This window comes from Notolepis coatsorum (genome assembly GCF_963971535.1).
Source record: "Notolepis coatsorum genome assembly, chromosome: 13".
NCBI lineage: Eukaryota > Metazoa > Chordata > Actinopteri > Aulopiformes > Paralepididae > Notolepis > Notolepis coatsorum.
The window spans coordinates 89,896,518-89,909,690 of record NC_140177.1 but is presented as its reverse complement, the minus strand read 5'-3'; the positions used below and the strand labels follow the sequence as shown (position 1 = coordinate 89,909,690).

General features: G+C 43.1%; 1 protein-coding gene across 1 annotated transcript in view; it reads right to left on the bottom strand.

Moving 5' to 3' along the window:
* Positions 1–13,173, bottom strand: part of trpa1a (transient receptor potential cation channel, subfamily A, member 1a) — a gene marked incomplete at both ends in the record, with an annotated part of 132,351 nt that overhangs the window by 88,737 nt on the left and 30,441 nt on the right. The window contains 2 exons of the mRNA XM_084327736.1: positions 4,244–4,343; positions 8,304–8,352. Of these exons, the coding sequence (XP_084183862.1) occupies positions 4,244–4,343; positions 8,304–8,352 (149 nt within the window). The remainder of the gene's footprint in view (positions 1–4,243; positions 4,344–8,303; positions 8,353–13,173) is intronic.

Below are 13,173 nucleotides of genomic sequence, written 5' to 3'. Positions count from 1 at the left end.
GCATTCAACAGTCTGATGGCCTGTGGGTAGAAACTGTTTGTCAGTCTCGTAGTTCTGGCTTTCAGACTCCTATATCGCCTGCCTGTTCCTAGCGGACCAGCGGCAGTTGGCGGTGGGGGCGCTTTGGAATTTTACCACATATGGCTGCAGTGGTAGCCATATGTCGGTGTGAGAACGCTGAGGGCGGCGCTTGTGTTACAGTTTACATACCCCTGCCCTCCGTTTTTGAGTTTGGTACAGACTCTATTATCAGAGTCCGCGGCAGTGACAGCCCTGGCCGAGGAGATTCCTTCTCTGGCCGCGAAGCAGGCCGTCGTCGTGGTGTCATGGGAGGACGCGATGAGCGGCGTTTCCTCCCGATATGCTCTGATGCCCAAGAAATCGGGGGGGGGGGGGGGGGGGGGGTCAGACCCATACTGGACCTGTCCCATGGAAGGTTCAGAATGTTGACCGTCACCCGCCTGTTAAGCGCTGTCAGGTGGGGGACTGGTTCACCTCCATAGACCTGTAGGATGCGTGTTCGCATCTTGATCTTCCCTCCTAGGACATACCTACGCTTCCTTTGCAGGGCTTAGCGTACGGGTACACCAGAGGCTGCCGTTCGGCTACTCTCTGGCTCGTCGCATCTTCACCAAGTGTGTGGAGACCGCGCTGGGGTCTCCGCGTCGTCGGGGGATACGAATTTAATTCTACCCTGGACTACGTTCTGGTCCTCGGCTGGTCAGAGAAGATCGCCAGGTCTCATACCAGGCAGGTGGTGGAATTCCTCACCAGCCTGGGTTTTGCTGTAGACTGGAAGTAGAGTACTCCTCTTCCCAGTCAACGGGTGGAGTACTTGGGCGTATTCTAAGCTCAAGGTCTATATGGGCATCCCTCTCAGAGCGGCGGCGAGTGGGTGTTCTCGGCGCGCTCGGGAGGTTCCGTCCTAGGACGGTTACGGCGCTGTCCGTGATGCGCCTGCTCGGTATGATGGCATCTGCTCACTCTGTGGTCCCTCTTGGCCTCCTCTTCATGAGGAGGATACAGAGGTGGTTTTCCTGTATGGAAATAGACCCGGTGAAAGGCAAGTGGAAGCGGCTGAAGGTTCCCATGTCAGTACTGGGACACCTTGCCCTCTGGGGAGGGCCTGGGGCCCTCACCAGCGGGGTCCCCATGGGCAGCAAGCTGTCACATGTCACGGTCTTCACCGACGGGGGGGGATGTGTCGGGCCAACGCAGTAGGGGGCAGCTGGCAAGACCATGCTGCCCGGTCTGCACTACATTCAATGTGTTGGAATTGAAGGCAGTCCTCAGGTCTTGTGGTGGGCAAGCATGTTTTGATCAGGACGGACAACACGACGTCAGCGTCATATATCGACAGACAGGGTGGAGTACGCTCCCCCCGTCTGCACCGGGCGGTGGTCGAGCTCTGGCTATGGGTGTTTCTCAATCTGCGCAGCCTGAGGGCTCTCCACATCCCCGGCAGGGAGAATGTGGGTGCAGATGTGATGTCGCTGGGCGGTCCTCACCCTGACGAGTGGGGACTAAGTCCAGACATAGTCAGACAGGTCTGGGACCGATTCCGTGGCCGCCGGGGATTCTGTACGCATTCCCCCCCATACACCTGATAGATCAGCTGTTGGGGCGGGTACGTCAGGAGCGCGGGACTTTGATCCTCGTGGAGTGGTGGCCTCTGCTGCCCTGTTAGGGGGGGCCTCGGTGGAGGACATCTGTGCTGCGGCCTTCTGGTCCTCCACGGGTCCTTTCGTTAAGTTTTACCTCGTGGACATGACTGGGGGTTCTGTCTCCCAGGCGGTTCTGAGGTCTGGGACCTCTCCTGCGTCCCGCCATTTGGTGGGCTAGCAGGGGTGTGTGGGTGTGGGCCACGGGGTGCTGTGTCACACGTGGTCCGGCCTGTGCTGTGCGTTCAGGGGTGCCTGGTTCCGCCTTTTTCACACTTTGGTGGAGTTTACTGCCTCCCCCCCTTCGTTAGGACGGGCGGGTGGACGGGACTCCCCTCCTCCCTGGCTGGGGCTTACGGGCCCTCAGGGGGTACACTTGTCGGGCCACGCGTCCGCTCTGCCCCATATCTCATTGGCGAGATGCGAGACGCGATAGCCAAGTATGATATATAATGAAAGGTTATTTCATAACCTAGTTATATGAATACTGGCTGAGCGTCTCGCTCTTAGTGCCCTGAGGTCCCTTGGATGGTTTTCCGCTTATGGAAATCGATCTGGGAAGGTGGAGCGTGACCATTTCCGGCGTCATATAGGGAGACGCATGGGAGTGGCTTGGTCACGTGCAAGTGGGTGCATTTGTTTGTTTCGCGTGCACGCTAGGTGCGTGGAGATAAGAGGATATCTCATTGGCAGAGCGAGACGCTCAGTGAAATACTGTACATTTTTATCTAAAGTCATAGATCCTGTACCTGTATTAAACATTAAATTCTATTCTATATGGTTTTTAAGTAACTCTTGATGACCGACTATAAAACTTTCTTTCAACCATCTCAGGCAAGTCAGTGTGTTGATCATATTGCATTTTCTTACTTTGAGATCAAATCTATTAAACAACAACAACAATAAAATCAGATTTTAGGAAAATGTCAATGTTATGAACGGGATAATGTATAGCTTTACTCGGTCATTGTCGCAAAATAATTGACCGACACGTAGTTTAAAATACCGAGCCGCTTCGGCGAGGTGTTTTAAACGTCAGTGAAGGTCAATTATTTTGCGACAATGACCGAGTAAAGCTATACATTATCCCGCTTATTACATGGCTAACTTACTAACAATATACCTAATTCATTTGACAAATCGCAGTTGTTCTGTGGCTCTGTCAGCCCAAATAAAGTGATTATTATTATCGCGGGCAGCCTCTGTTCTGGCTCCGCTGTAATCTACACACACTCCGCTGTCAGTGCAGCCGCGGCAGGTGTCTGATTTGCTGCACTGATGTGGGCTTGATTGCGAACAGCTGCGCACATCGGTCATTATTGTCCCACAGCGGTCATTATTGAAAAATAATGACCGCTGTCGGGGGGCTATTGACCAATCACAAGCAAGCATTTCGGCGAATGTGAAAACGCCATGTAATAATGCTAAATAACAAGTTAACAACTATAAAATGTTGGTAGAATTCCCCGTTAACTGAAGAATATAGGTATGGTATTGCAAATAAATTGTATTTGCAATTCCTAATTATATAAATACAATGTATATAGGTTAAATATAGATAAAATAAAATGTTATAAAATAAGAAATTATATTTTGACTTCCCAACACACATGTATTCACTTCTTGCGCAATATGTCTTGTGTTTTGTACAGAAAGTGACTGTAGGCTATTGATAGTATATGGTTTTTGCTTTAGTTCGCCTTTCTGTGAGGGATAGCTGTCAATCACTGGCCTCTGTGGTTAATTGCCTCATGGGTCGGCAGGTGTGTGGGCTTGATTGCACCTGATTCAGTGCAGCTGTACCTATGGTAGCTGAGTCTATTTAAGTTTGAATCTCGCTGATGTGTTAGCTGCTTTCTCAGCTTCCGGCCAGGCTTTGCTATATTAAAGTGTAGTGCTGATCTCTGCCCTATTCAGCATTTAGCCTTTTTCTGTAGCCATTCTGGTTTTAGGGTACTGGCTTATTTTAGCACTTTATTCTCTAGCAGCTGAGCCTTTTATTGTAGTGTGTTTCTTTTTATGACAGTTTTCCTTTGTTTCCTTTTGAACGGTCATTAGTCCACTACTACACATACACTCCCTTAGTGGAGGTTAATTGTTATTTAGGTTATTTGTATGAACTCCGTTATTAGGAGGTGCCTTTGTGGCTTATTTCAGTTATTTCTATAATACCTCTTTATTGAGTGTTGTCCTGTTTTTTGGACTTGATTTATTTTCTTAAAATACTCATGTTGAGGCTTCCACCTGTAAAGGTTGTTTTTTGTTGTTTACTTTTCCCCTTCTCCTTATAATGTCTGCTTAGCAGTTTAGTGGTTATTCGTTACACGAATAACTTAGTCCCTATTATCTGCTTGTGACGTGACCCAAACACCCGCAGCCCTCACAAGTATTCCATCATAGACATCTTGGTCGGCAAACAACAGGTGGCAATAATCAAATAACAGCTGATTTTCATTAAATGACAACCGTGGCCAATGAGCTGTGGTGTTGCGCCACATCAGCTTCTCTTTATGAATACTCCTCTTTATGAATAATCCTCTTTATGAATACTCCTCTTGTTGTTCTCTGGTATATTTACTCACCACATGAGAGAAGGAGGTTGACTGTTTTCCAGTTGCCGCAGCTGGTTGCCAGTAGCAACGGGGTGTGGCCTTTACAGTCTGTGGCATTAACATCAGCCCCCTGGTAAAGAACACAACACCATTAATTCATTAATTCATTCACTGATCTGCATCATCTTACAAGGATAATACCACAGATACAATACTGTTTATTAAACTACTAAGTGCTATAGATTTACCTGTAGACAAATTCCTGATTACATGATAATCTAATTTACTGTAGATAAATAAATTATGGTGTGTGTGTGTGTGTGTGTGTGTGTGTGTGTGTGTGTGTGTGTGTGTGTGTGTGTGTGTGTGTGTGTGTGTGTGTGTGTGTGTGTGTGTGTGTGTGTGTGTGTGTGTGTGTGTGTGTGTGTGTGTGTGTGTGTGTGTGTGTGTGTGTGTGTGTGTGTGTGTGTGTGTGTGTGTTTGTATGTGTGTGCTCGTGCATAAGCATTGGTCAGACATACACTCACTGACACTACACTTGCACTATAATACAGCCATTAAATTCAACATATAGTCCACAGCATGAATGAATGAAAACTTTATTTAACAGATTGCAGAATGGGTACAATACAGTACGGCTCAATACACACAATTGTTAAGGGGATGCAGACGTTTGTCTTGTTTACATCAGGGTCCCCCATTTTCAATTCATAATGACATTTATGACATACACAACATACATGACATCATGACATTTATGGCATAGGGACATACATGACATACAGGTATATAGTACTGTTACATTTGTGACATATACGATATGCAAATATACAGTACTGTTACCCAGATATCCTAACAGAAAATATATACATATGATGGTGAGGAGACTGTACATTAGGAGGGGGTGGGTGGGTGGCAGAAAAGATATACATACGGTGGGGAGGAGACTGTCCATTAAGAGGGGGTGTGTGGGAGGGGGGGGTTTGGACATTTACGGTGGCCAGATTCGAATTGCAGCCTCCCGTAGGTGCTCTTTGAGAGCCGTTTTGAATGTGGGTAGGGATTAACTTTTTTTTACGGCTGTGGGTAGGGCGTTCCACATTGTTGTGGCATAATTGCGAAACGTGTTTAGTCCCTTGTTTGTGCCAAATCTGGGTTGCACATGATTTATGGAACTCCCTCTGGTGTTATGGTCGTGGGAAGTATTTCGACATGTACATGGGTACCTGAGTGGTGTAGTGTATCTTGTAGACCTGGGCCCTCATTTATCAACCTGACGTACGCACAGATATGTGCGTAACCCGTGCGTACGATCATTTCTAAGCAAAGTGTGGGATTTATCAATTTGAACTTGTGCTTGACTTTGTGCGTATATTTAAGCACAGGTCGGACCATGCGTAGTTGACGCCGGTGGTAGAATATATTATTACAACAAGGAAATAAGCACTGACTGCGCTCCGCGTAACTCAACTCGTTATTATTTTGCGCATATATTGCAGAAATACGGGAACGTTTTGATTATATTTAAAAGGCTTTGCCATTGTTAAACGTAATAAGTGGAACCCCGAAGCTGTAAGCAGAATACAAGTCATATGAACACCCACGATATAGTGTTCTTCACCAGAAAGAATAAAAAACGCATTGCAACGAGAATAGACTGAGGTTATTTGTTGAGTGTATGTGTAGACAAAACCCTTGCAATAAATGTGTCTTAAATGAATGAAAAGCATACATGCTCTGGACACAGAGTATATATCGTGTGAGTGATATCATGACTTGTACTGTATTCTGCTTACAGAAGTTCACTTATTTAGTTTTACAATGTCAAAGCCTAAATCAAAACGTTCCCGTATTTCTGCAATCTATGTGCAAAATAATAACGAGTTGAATTCTAACAAAGAACGTATTACATGCTGGTAGGCTGAGTAAACTATGATATGAATATGAACATGATATGATATAAAGGTATACTGGTCCGTCCGCGAGGATATCGAGGACTCGGATAGCCATTAAATGCCATTTGAGAATATAGGCTAAAGCGACGGCCTATAGCCTATAGGGGCCTACATATTATTTAATGTTTTCATAAGCGTAAAGATACAACAGCTAGATTAATGATCAAGTTAGTTTACTGTATGCAGGCTTCGCAGGGCTGTGTGTTATTATATATGCGCAAATTACTGTTGCATAATGTAGGCTGGCTGCTATTATATGTAATTCATATAGGCTACCCAATACCAACAACAGAATAGATTGTATCATATGCCTCTACACACATTATATTATACACATCATATTATATCTTGGTTCGGCAGCGCCTCTGTGAACAATCTCTCAGTTTGCTCCATCAATAAACAAATCCAGTAATGTGAACGGGATTCCACTTGGTCAATGTACAGATAATCCGCGATGCGCATTTTGGCTGATAATGTGCCGGTGGCCGGAGTCTCATTCAGGCCTAATTGTATTTAATTCAATTGTAATGTTATTACTGGGGTATCTAAAACATCACAATGCAGATCAGGGTTATCCACTGAAGCCATAATGACTCTGACCAGAAGTACCACGGGCTCATGACGAGCGCACATAATAGGCATTGTAGAGCGCAGAGTTGGCCTGCTGAAATTGATTTAATTTCAGTCATTACAGTGCTTAATGTCGGGTCATCTTGTCATTTATTTCTGTCAATGTGCTGGTCCTGTAGCAGGACTGGGTCAGTCAACATCCTTGGCTCCCGGCGCACCGAAGATTATACGTTCAATTTGTTGGTTGGACCTCGTGATCAATCTCGCTCTCAGTGAAGTCTCTCAGAGTTCGCTCGGGTTAGTCCATTTTTCCACATTTCATGGGGGTGTTCCATTACCGTATATGGTTAATCGGGGCGGTTCTGGTATGCAAATACGTGAAAGTGTGCACGAGCCTCAGCGTATAGAGCAAGGTGATATTTATCATGACAGGTGTGCCTGTGTACGCACGTGTGATAAATCCAGTTTTTTTTGTGCGTGCACACATTCTAAATTCTGTGCTTAAGTATGGAAATAGAACATTTTCTAAGAGAAATTGATAAATGAGGGCCCAGGCCCATTGCAAGTTACTGTACTCTGTCGTCTACTCTAAGCCATCCTAGGTTGTCAAAGTGGGCAGGGGTGAGGTGGGTTTTAGGAGTAAGGTCAAGCAGTAGTCTGACCAGTTTGTTTTGTGATGTTTGTAATCTTGTTTTAGCGCCGTTGAGGTGCTTTGGTACCATGATGTGCAAGCATAGTCGTAGTACCCTTGAATGAGTGGTCCTGCTAGAGTCTTCAGGGTATTCTTGTTTACCAGAGAGGAGATCCGGTACAAGAATCTAGTTCGTTGGTTGACTTTTTTGATTACATTGGATGCCATTTTGTCACAGGAAAGATTTGCCTCTACGATGTAATTTCATCTTTCCTTGTGACAATATTGTCACCCACTGTAACTGAGAGGCCGTTGGTCTTGCTGAGTTTGTTATTTGATCCGAAAAGAATGGACTCTGTTTTACCCAGGTGTAATGATAGTTTGTTATCAGCGAGCCAGGTGCAGATTCTGCCGAGTTCCGAGCTGAGGGTTTTTTCAACCTGTAACTTGTTCTTGTCAGAGACCAGCAGGGCTGAGTTGTCCACGAACAGGAACAAGTTGCAGTCACAAGCTGACGACATGTCATTTGCATAAATTAGGAACAGTAACGGTCCTAGTATGCTTCCTTGTGGAACACCACAGCTCACTGGGAGGGGGGGGGTAGAGTACCGTTTACCTCCACCATCTGTTCTTTCCCCTCCAGGTAGGATTGCATCCAGCTCACTGATAAACTATCGAAACCAATTGCTTTTAGCTTGTCAATCAGAATGGAGTGATTGACAGTGTCGAAGGCCTTTCATAGGTCCAGCATGACCATGCCGCAGTATTTGCCCACGTCCACCTCTTGTTTGATGTGGTCGTTCAAATAGAGAAGGCATGTGTCAGTGGAGTGGGATGTTCTGAAGTCAGATTGGAATTCGTAGATTCGATTTTTTCCCGCATCACAACATATAATTTAAAACTCAACAAGTAGTAGTAGTAGGTAATTACCTACCTTTAAAATGAGGTACCCAGCCAACTCATGGTGATCAAATAGTGTTGCCCTGTGTGGGGAAATTAAAATATAGTGTTTGGAAATGGCCTCAACATTTTTAAACACTTGAGATGCTCCACATGTCAAATACTTGAACAGTCAATCAGCCAAAAATCTGCCAAAACTAACAAGTGCTCCTCTTTTATGAATTCATTCATTCTATTTTATAATTTTTAGCCTATTTTTAAACTGAATCCAACCGCACTTTATTTTTACTCTGTGTATTCTATTTTTATTATTTGTATTACTGAATGAAACTGTAAACAGAAAGGCCTATTGGGATGCTAGATCCTAATGTGAAACACTGTGATTTACCTTACATTGCTACCTCTCTATCTTTTTTATGCTCGCTTATGCCTGTATTTTTTACTGTTGTGAAGCACTTTGAACTGCAACTTCTGTATGAAAAGTGCTATACAAATAAGGTTTATTATTATTATTATTCATTCATTCATTCATTCATTCATTCATTCATTCATTCATTCATTCATTCATTCATTCATTCATTCATTCATTCATTCATTCATTCATTCATTCATTCACTTGTTCATTCGTTCATTCATTCATCCATTCATTCATCTATTTATTTCCAGACAGGACTATGAGTTGGGTCAGAACTAGAACCATAGAGAACAGGACTATGAGTAGGATGAATGCATCAATGGAGGGCAGGGGTGGAGCGGTAGAGAGAAGCAGATCTGTCCTTGAGGCAGAAAGTAACAACAGTAAAAGGCCTGAGAATACATCAGGGAAGGAAGAAGTGCTTGGTAGAGGGAGTGAAGGAAGAAGTGCTTGGTAGAGGGAGTTTAAGAAGTCAATTAAGTCAGACGGTTGAAGTCCAGCGACAGATTTTGCAGGATATCAGTAACTCTATCACTGAGGAGGAAGGGGAAAGCGCTGGAGAAGGGGATGTAGATGTAACTGAAACCAGCATGCCAGTCAGAGAGAAGAGCTGTAGGATGGGTTAAATGGCCTAGGGCAAATGAAAGGGAAGAATAGGAGACGGTTAACAGGGATTTGAAAATGGTGTTAGAGGGGCCTCTAAAGGAACAGTGGTAAATGCATTAGAGAAGATGGGAGACATTATTTATGAATATGGTGCTGAACTATTTGTAATCATTGAGAGAAAGAGGTTGGAGAGATTGTAGTCAGGTATGTCCAGACAGAAAGAGAGGAGGCGGCTAAGAAAGCAGTGGAGAAAGGTGTGAGTGGATGAGAGGGAGGGAATTCATGTTTTGCAGGAAGAGCTAAGAACTAGGTTAGTGGTACTCAGGAGGGCAAAACAACGTAGGAGGAAGATAAAGAAGAAGGAGCAAGTCAGGACAGCATTTTATAGGGATCCATTTAAGTTAGTTAAAGATGTTCAGTCAAGTAAATGGAGGGCAACTCAAAGCTTCAAAGCAAGAGGTAGAGGAGTAGTTTTAAAAGACATACTCAGACTTCCTCCAGATATACCACCATTAGGAGAGATAAAGTATACGATGGATAGTAGGCCACCAAGGTAGAAGGAAGTGAAAGTGGAAGTGTATAGTAAGGCATGTAAAAGCTTCTTCAGCCCCAGGGCCGAATGTAGGGTTTATAAAAGTGTGTCTGGTGTACTTAGATTCTTGTGGAGGTTATTGAGAGTAGTATGGGATAAATGTATCTATCTATGTGTGGTGTAGAGCAGGGGGAATCCTAATTCCCAAGAGAAAGAGTCGTGCCAGTTTTGGATCATATCGCTCCTGAATGTACTGTAGAAGGTATAAGATTTTCTTTAGTATAGTGGCACAGAGGCTAGAAAATGACCTAGAAAGGAATAGTTTATTACATACCACAGTGCAGAAAGCAAGAATCCCAGGGTTTGCAGGATACATAAGATATGGCACCAGATTCAGTCAGCCAAGATAGAGAAAAGATATTTATGTGGTATATTTATTTATATATATATGTGGTATTTTCAGACCTGGTAAATGCGTTTGGTTCGGTACCGCATAGCCTTATTTGGAGAGTGTTTGCTTTCTTTACAGTAAAAAAAATAATATATATATATATATATATATATATATATATATATATATATATATATATATATATATATATATATATATATCTAACCCTAACTAACCTTACTGTCATGCACTTGTTCCAATAAACTAACCTACACACTGTAGCACTCAACACTTTGATGAACATTGTTACTCAGCTGATAGAGTTGTGCCCTTCCTGATGACTTGTCGTACAGAACATGTAAGTCGCTTTGGATAAAAGCGTCAGCTAAATGAGTAAATGTAAATGTGCCAGGGGTGATTGTAAACTTGGTGAAAGGATATACTTCCAAGATATTAGAATGTGTTTTAGTACTACAGATCTTACAACAACATGGCACAGACTAGAGATAGGCATTATGGCATGGTGTACTATTTCCCCACTAGCATTCACAATGGTGATGGAAGTAATTATAAGAGCCTCAACGTGAGTTGTAGGGGAGGAGAGACTGCGCCTCCCACCAATTAGAGCTTACATGGATGACATGACCATTAGGGACCACTGGGCCCTCATTTATCAATGTGACGTACGCACAGATATGTGCGTAACCCGTGCGTACGATCATTTCTAAGCAAAGTGTGGGATTTATCAATTTGAACTTGTGCTTGACTTTGTGCGTATATTTAAGCACAGGTCGGACCATGCGTAGTTGGCGCCCGGTGGTAGAATATTTTTACAACGCGGAAATAAGCACTGACTGCGCTCCGTGTAACTCAACTCGTTATTATTTTGCGCATATATTGCAGAAATACGGGAACGTTTTGATTATATTTAAAAGGCTTTGCCATTGTTAAACGTAATAAGTGGAACCCCGAAGCTGTAAGCAGAATACAAGTCATATGAACACCCACGATATAAATGCATTGCAACGAGAACAGACAGAGGTTATTTGTTGAGTGTATGTGTATACAAAACCCTTGCAATAAATGTGTCTTAAATGAATGAAAAGCATACATGCTCTGGACACAGAGCATATATCGTGTGGGTGATATCATGACTTGTATTCTGTGTCAAAGCCTAAATCAAAACGTCCCCGTATTTCTGCAATCTATGCGCAAAATAATAACGAGTTGAGTTCTAACAAAGAACGTATTACATGCTGGTAGGCTGATAGAGTATGAATAGAGAAATAGAGAGCTGATAGAGAAATGAATATGATATGATATAAAGGTATACTGGTCCGTCCGCGAGGATATCGAGGACTCAAGTTGGGGGACCCTGATGTAAACAAGACAAAAGTCTTTCTCTGGTCTGCATCCCCTTAACAATTGTGTGTATTGAGCCGTACTGTATTGTACCCATTCTGCAATCTGTTAAATAAAGTTTTCATTCATTCATTCATTCAGCCATTAAATCATGCAATTTGAGAATATAGGCTAAAGCGACGGCCTATAGCCTATACATATTATTTAATGTTTTCATAAGCGTAACGATACAACAGCTAGATTAATGATCAAGTTAGTTTACTGTATGCAGGCTTCGCAGGGCTGTGTGTTATTATATGCGCAAGTTACTGTTGCATAATGTAGGCTATGGGCTGGCTGCTATTATATGTACTTCATATAGGCTGCCTAATACCAACAACAAAATAGATTGTATCATATGCCTCTACACACATTATATTATACACATCATATTATATCTTGGTTCGGCAGCGCCTCTGTGAACAATCTCTCAGAGTTTGCTCCATCAGTAATCAGTAATGTGAACGGGATTGAATCTGCGATGCGCATTTTGGCTGATAATGTCCCGGTGGCCGGAGTCTCATTCATATTCACTTAAATGCAGATCATAGTTATCCACTGAAGCCATATGACTCTGACCAGAACGGGCTCATGACGAGCGCACATAATAGGCATTAGAGCGCAGAGTTGTCTGTGAACTTGGCAACTTCATTGGATTTATTTATTCTCTAAAAATATATAATCATATATATAAATATATAATCATACGATTAAATATTGTTTAAAATAAAACGCTAAATACTATTATTCTGTGTGTCATGTTTCCAAATAAGATTGTTCACAACGGGAAATGCTGTATACGTTCAATTTGTTGGTTGGACCTCAGTGATCAATCTCGCTCTCAGTGAAGTCTCTCAGAGTTCGCTCGGGTTAGTCCACTTTTCCACATTTCATGGGGGTGTTCCAATAAATACTGTGCAGCTCTGTTCCTAGACTTATCCAAAGCCTTTGATACGGTTGACCATGCCATTTTATCGAAGTGTCTACATAAAATTGGTTTATCTAGACAGGCTGTAGAGTGGTTTTCAAATTACCTGACGGATAGATCACAGTGTGTACAGTCTGCTGGTTTATCATCATCTTTCCTCCCTGTACTTAAGGGTGTACCACAAGGTTCCGTACTGGGACCTCTACTCTTCTCCATATATGTAAATGATCTTTGTATCAACCTGTCTAATGCTGCTTACCATTTCTATGCTGATGACACAGTAATTTATTGCTCATCTCCCAGTGTTGTGCAAACGATGGAGTTCTTGCAATCTGCCTTTGACATTGTTCAGTCACATCTTACCCAGCTTAAGCTAGTGTTAAATGCTGGCAAATCAAAGTTTATGCTCTTCTCAAATGGGAAGAGACTCCCAGCTGATCTTCCCACACTTGTTACTGCTGGAGGAACTGACATCGAAAGGGTTGCTTCCTACAAATATCTAGGCATTACAGTGGACGAGAACCTTACGTTTAAATCTCACATAGACAAACTTGTGTCAAAGCTGAAGCTTAAACTCGGCTTCTTTTTCAGAAACAGGTCCTGTTTTTCACTTAAAGTGAGAAGTCACCTG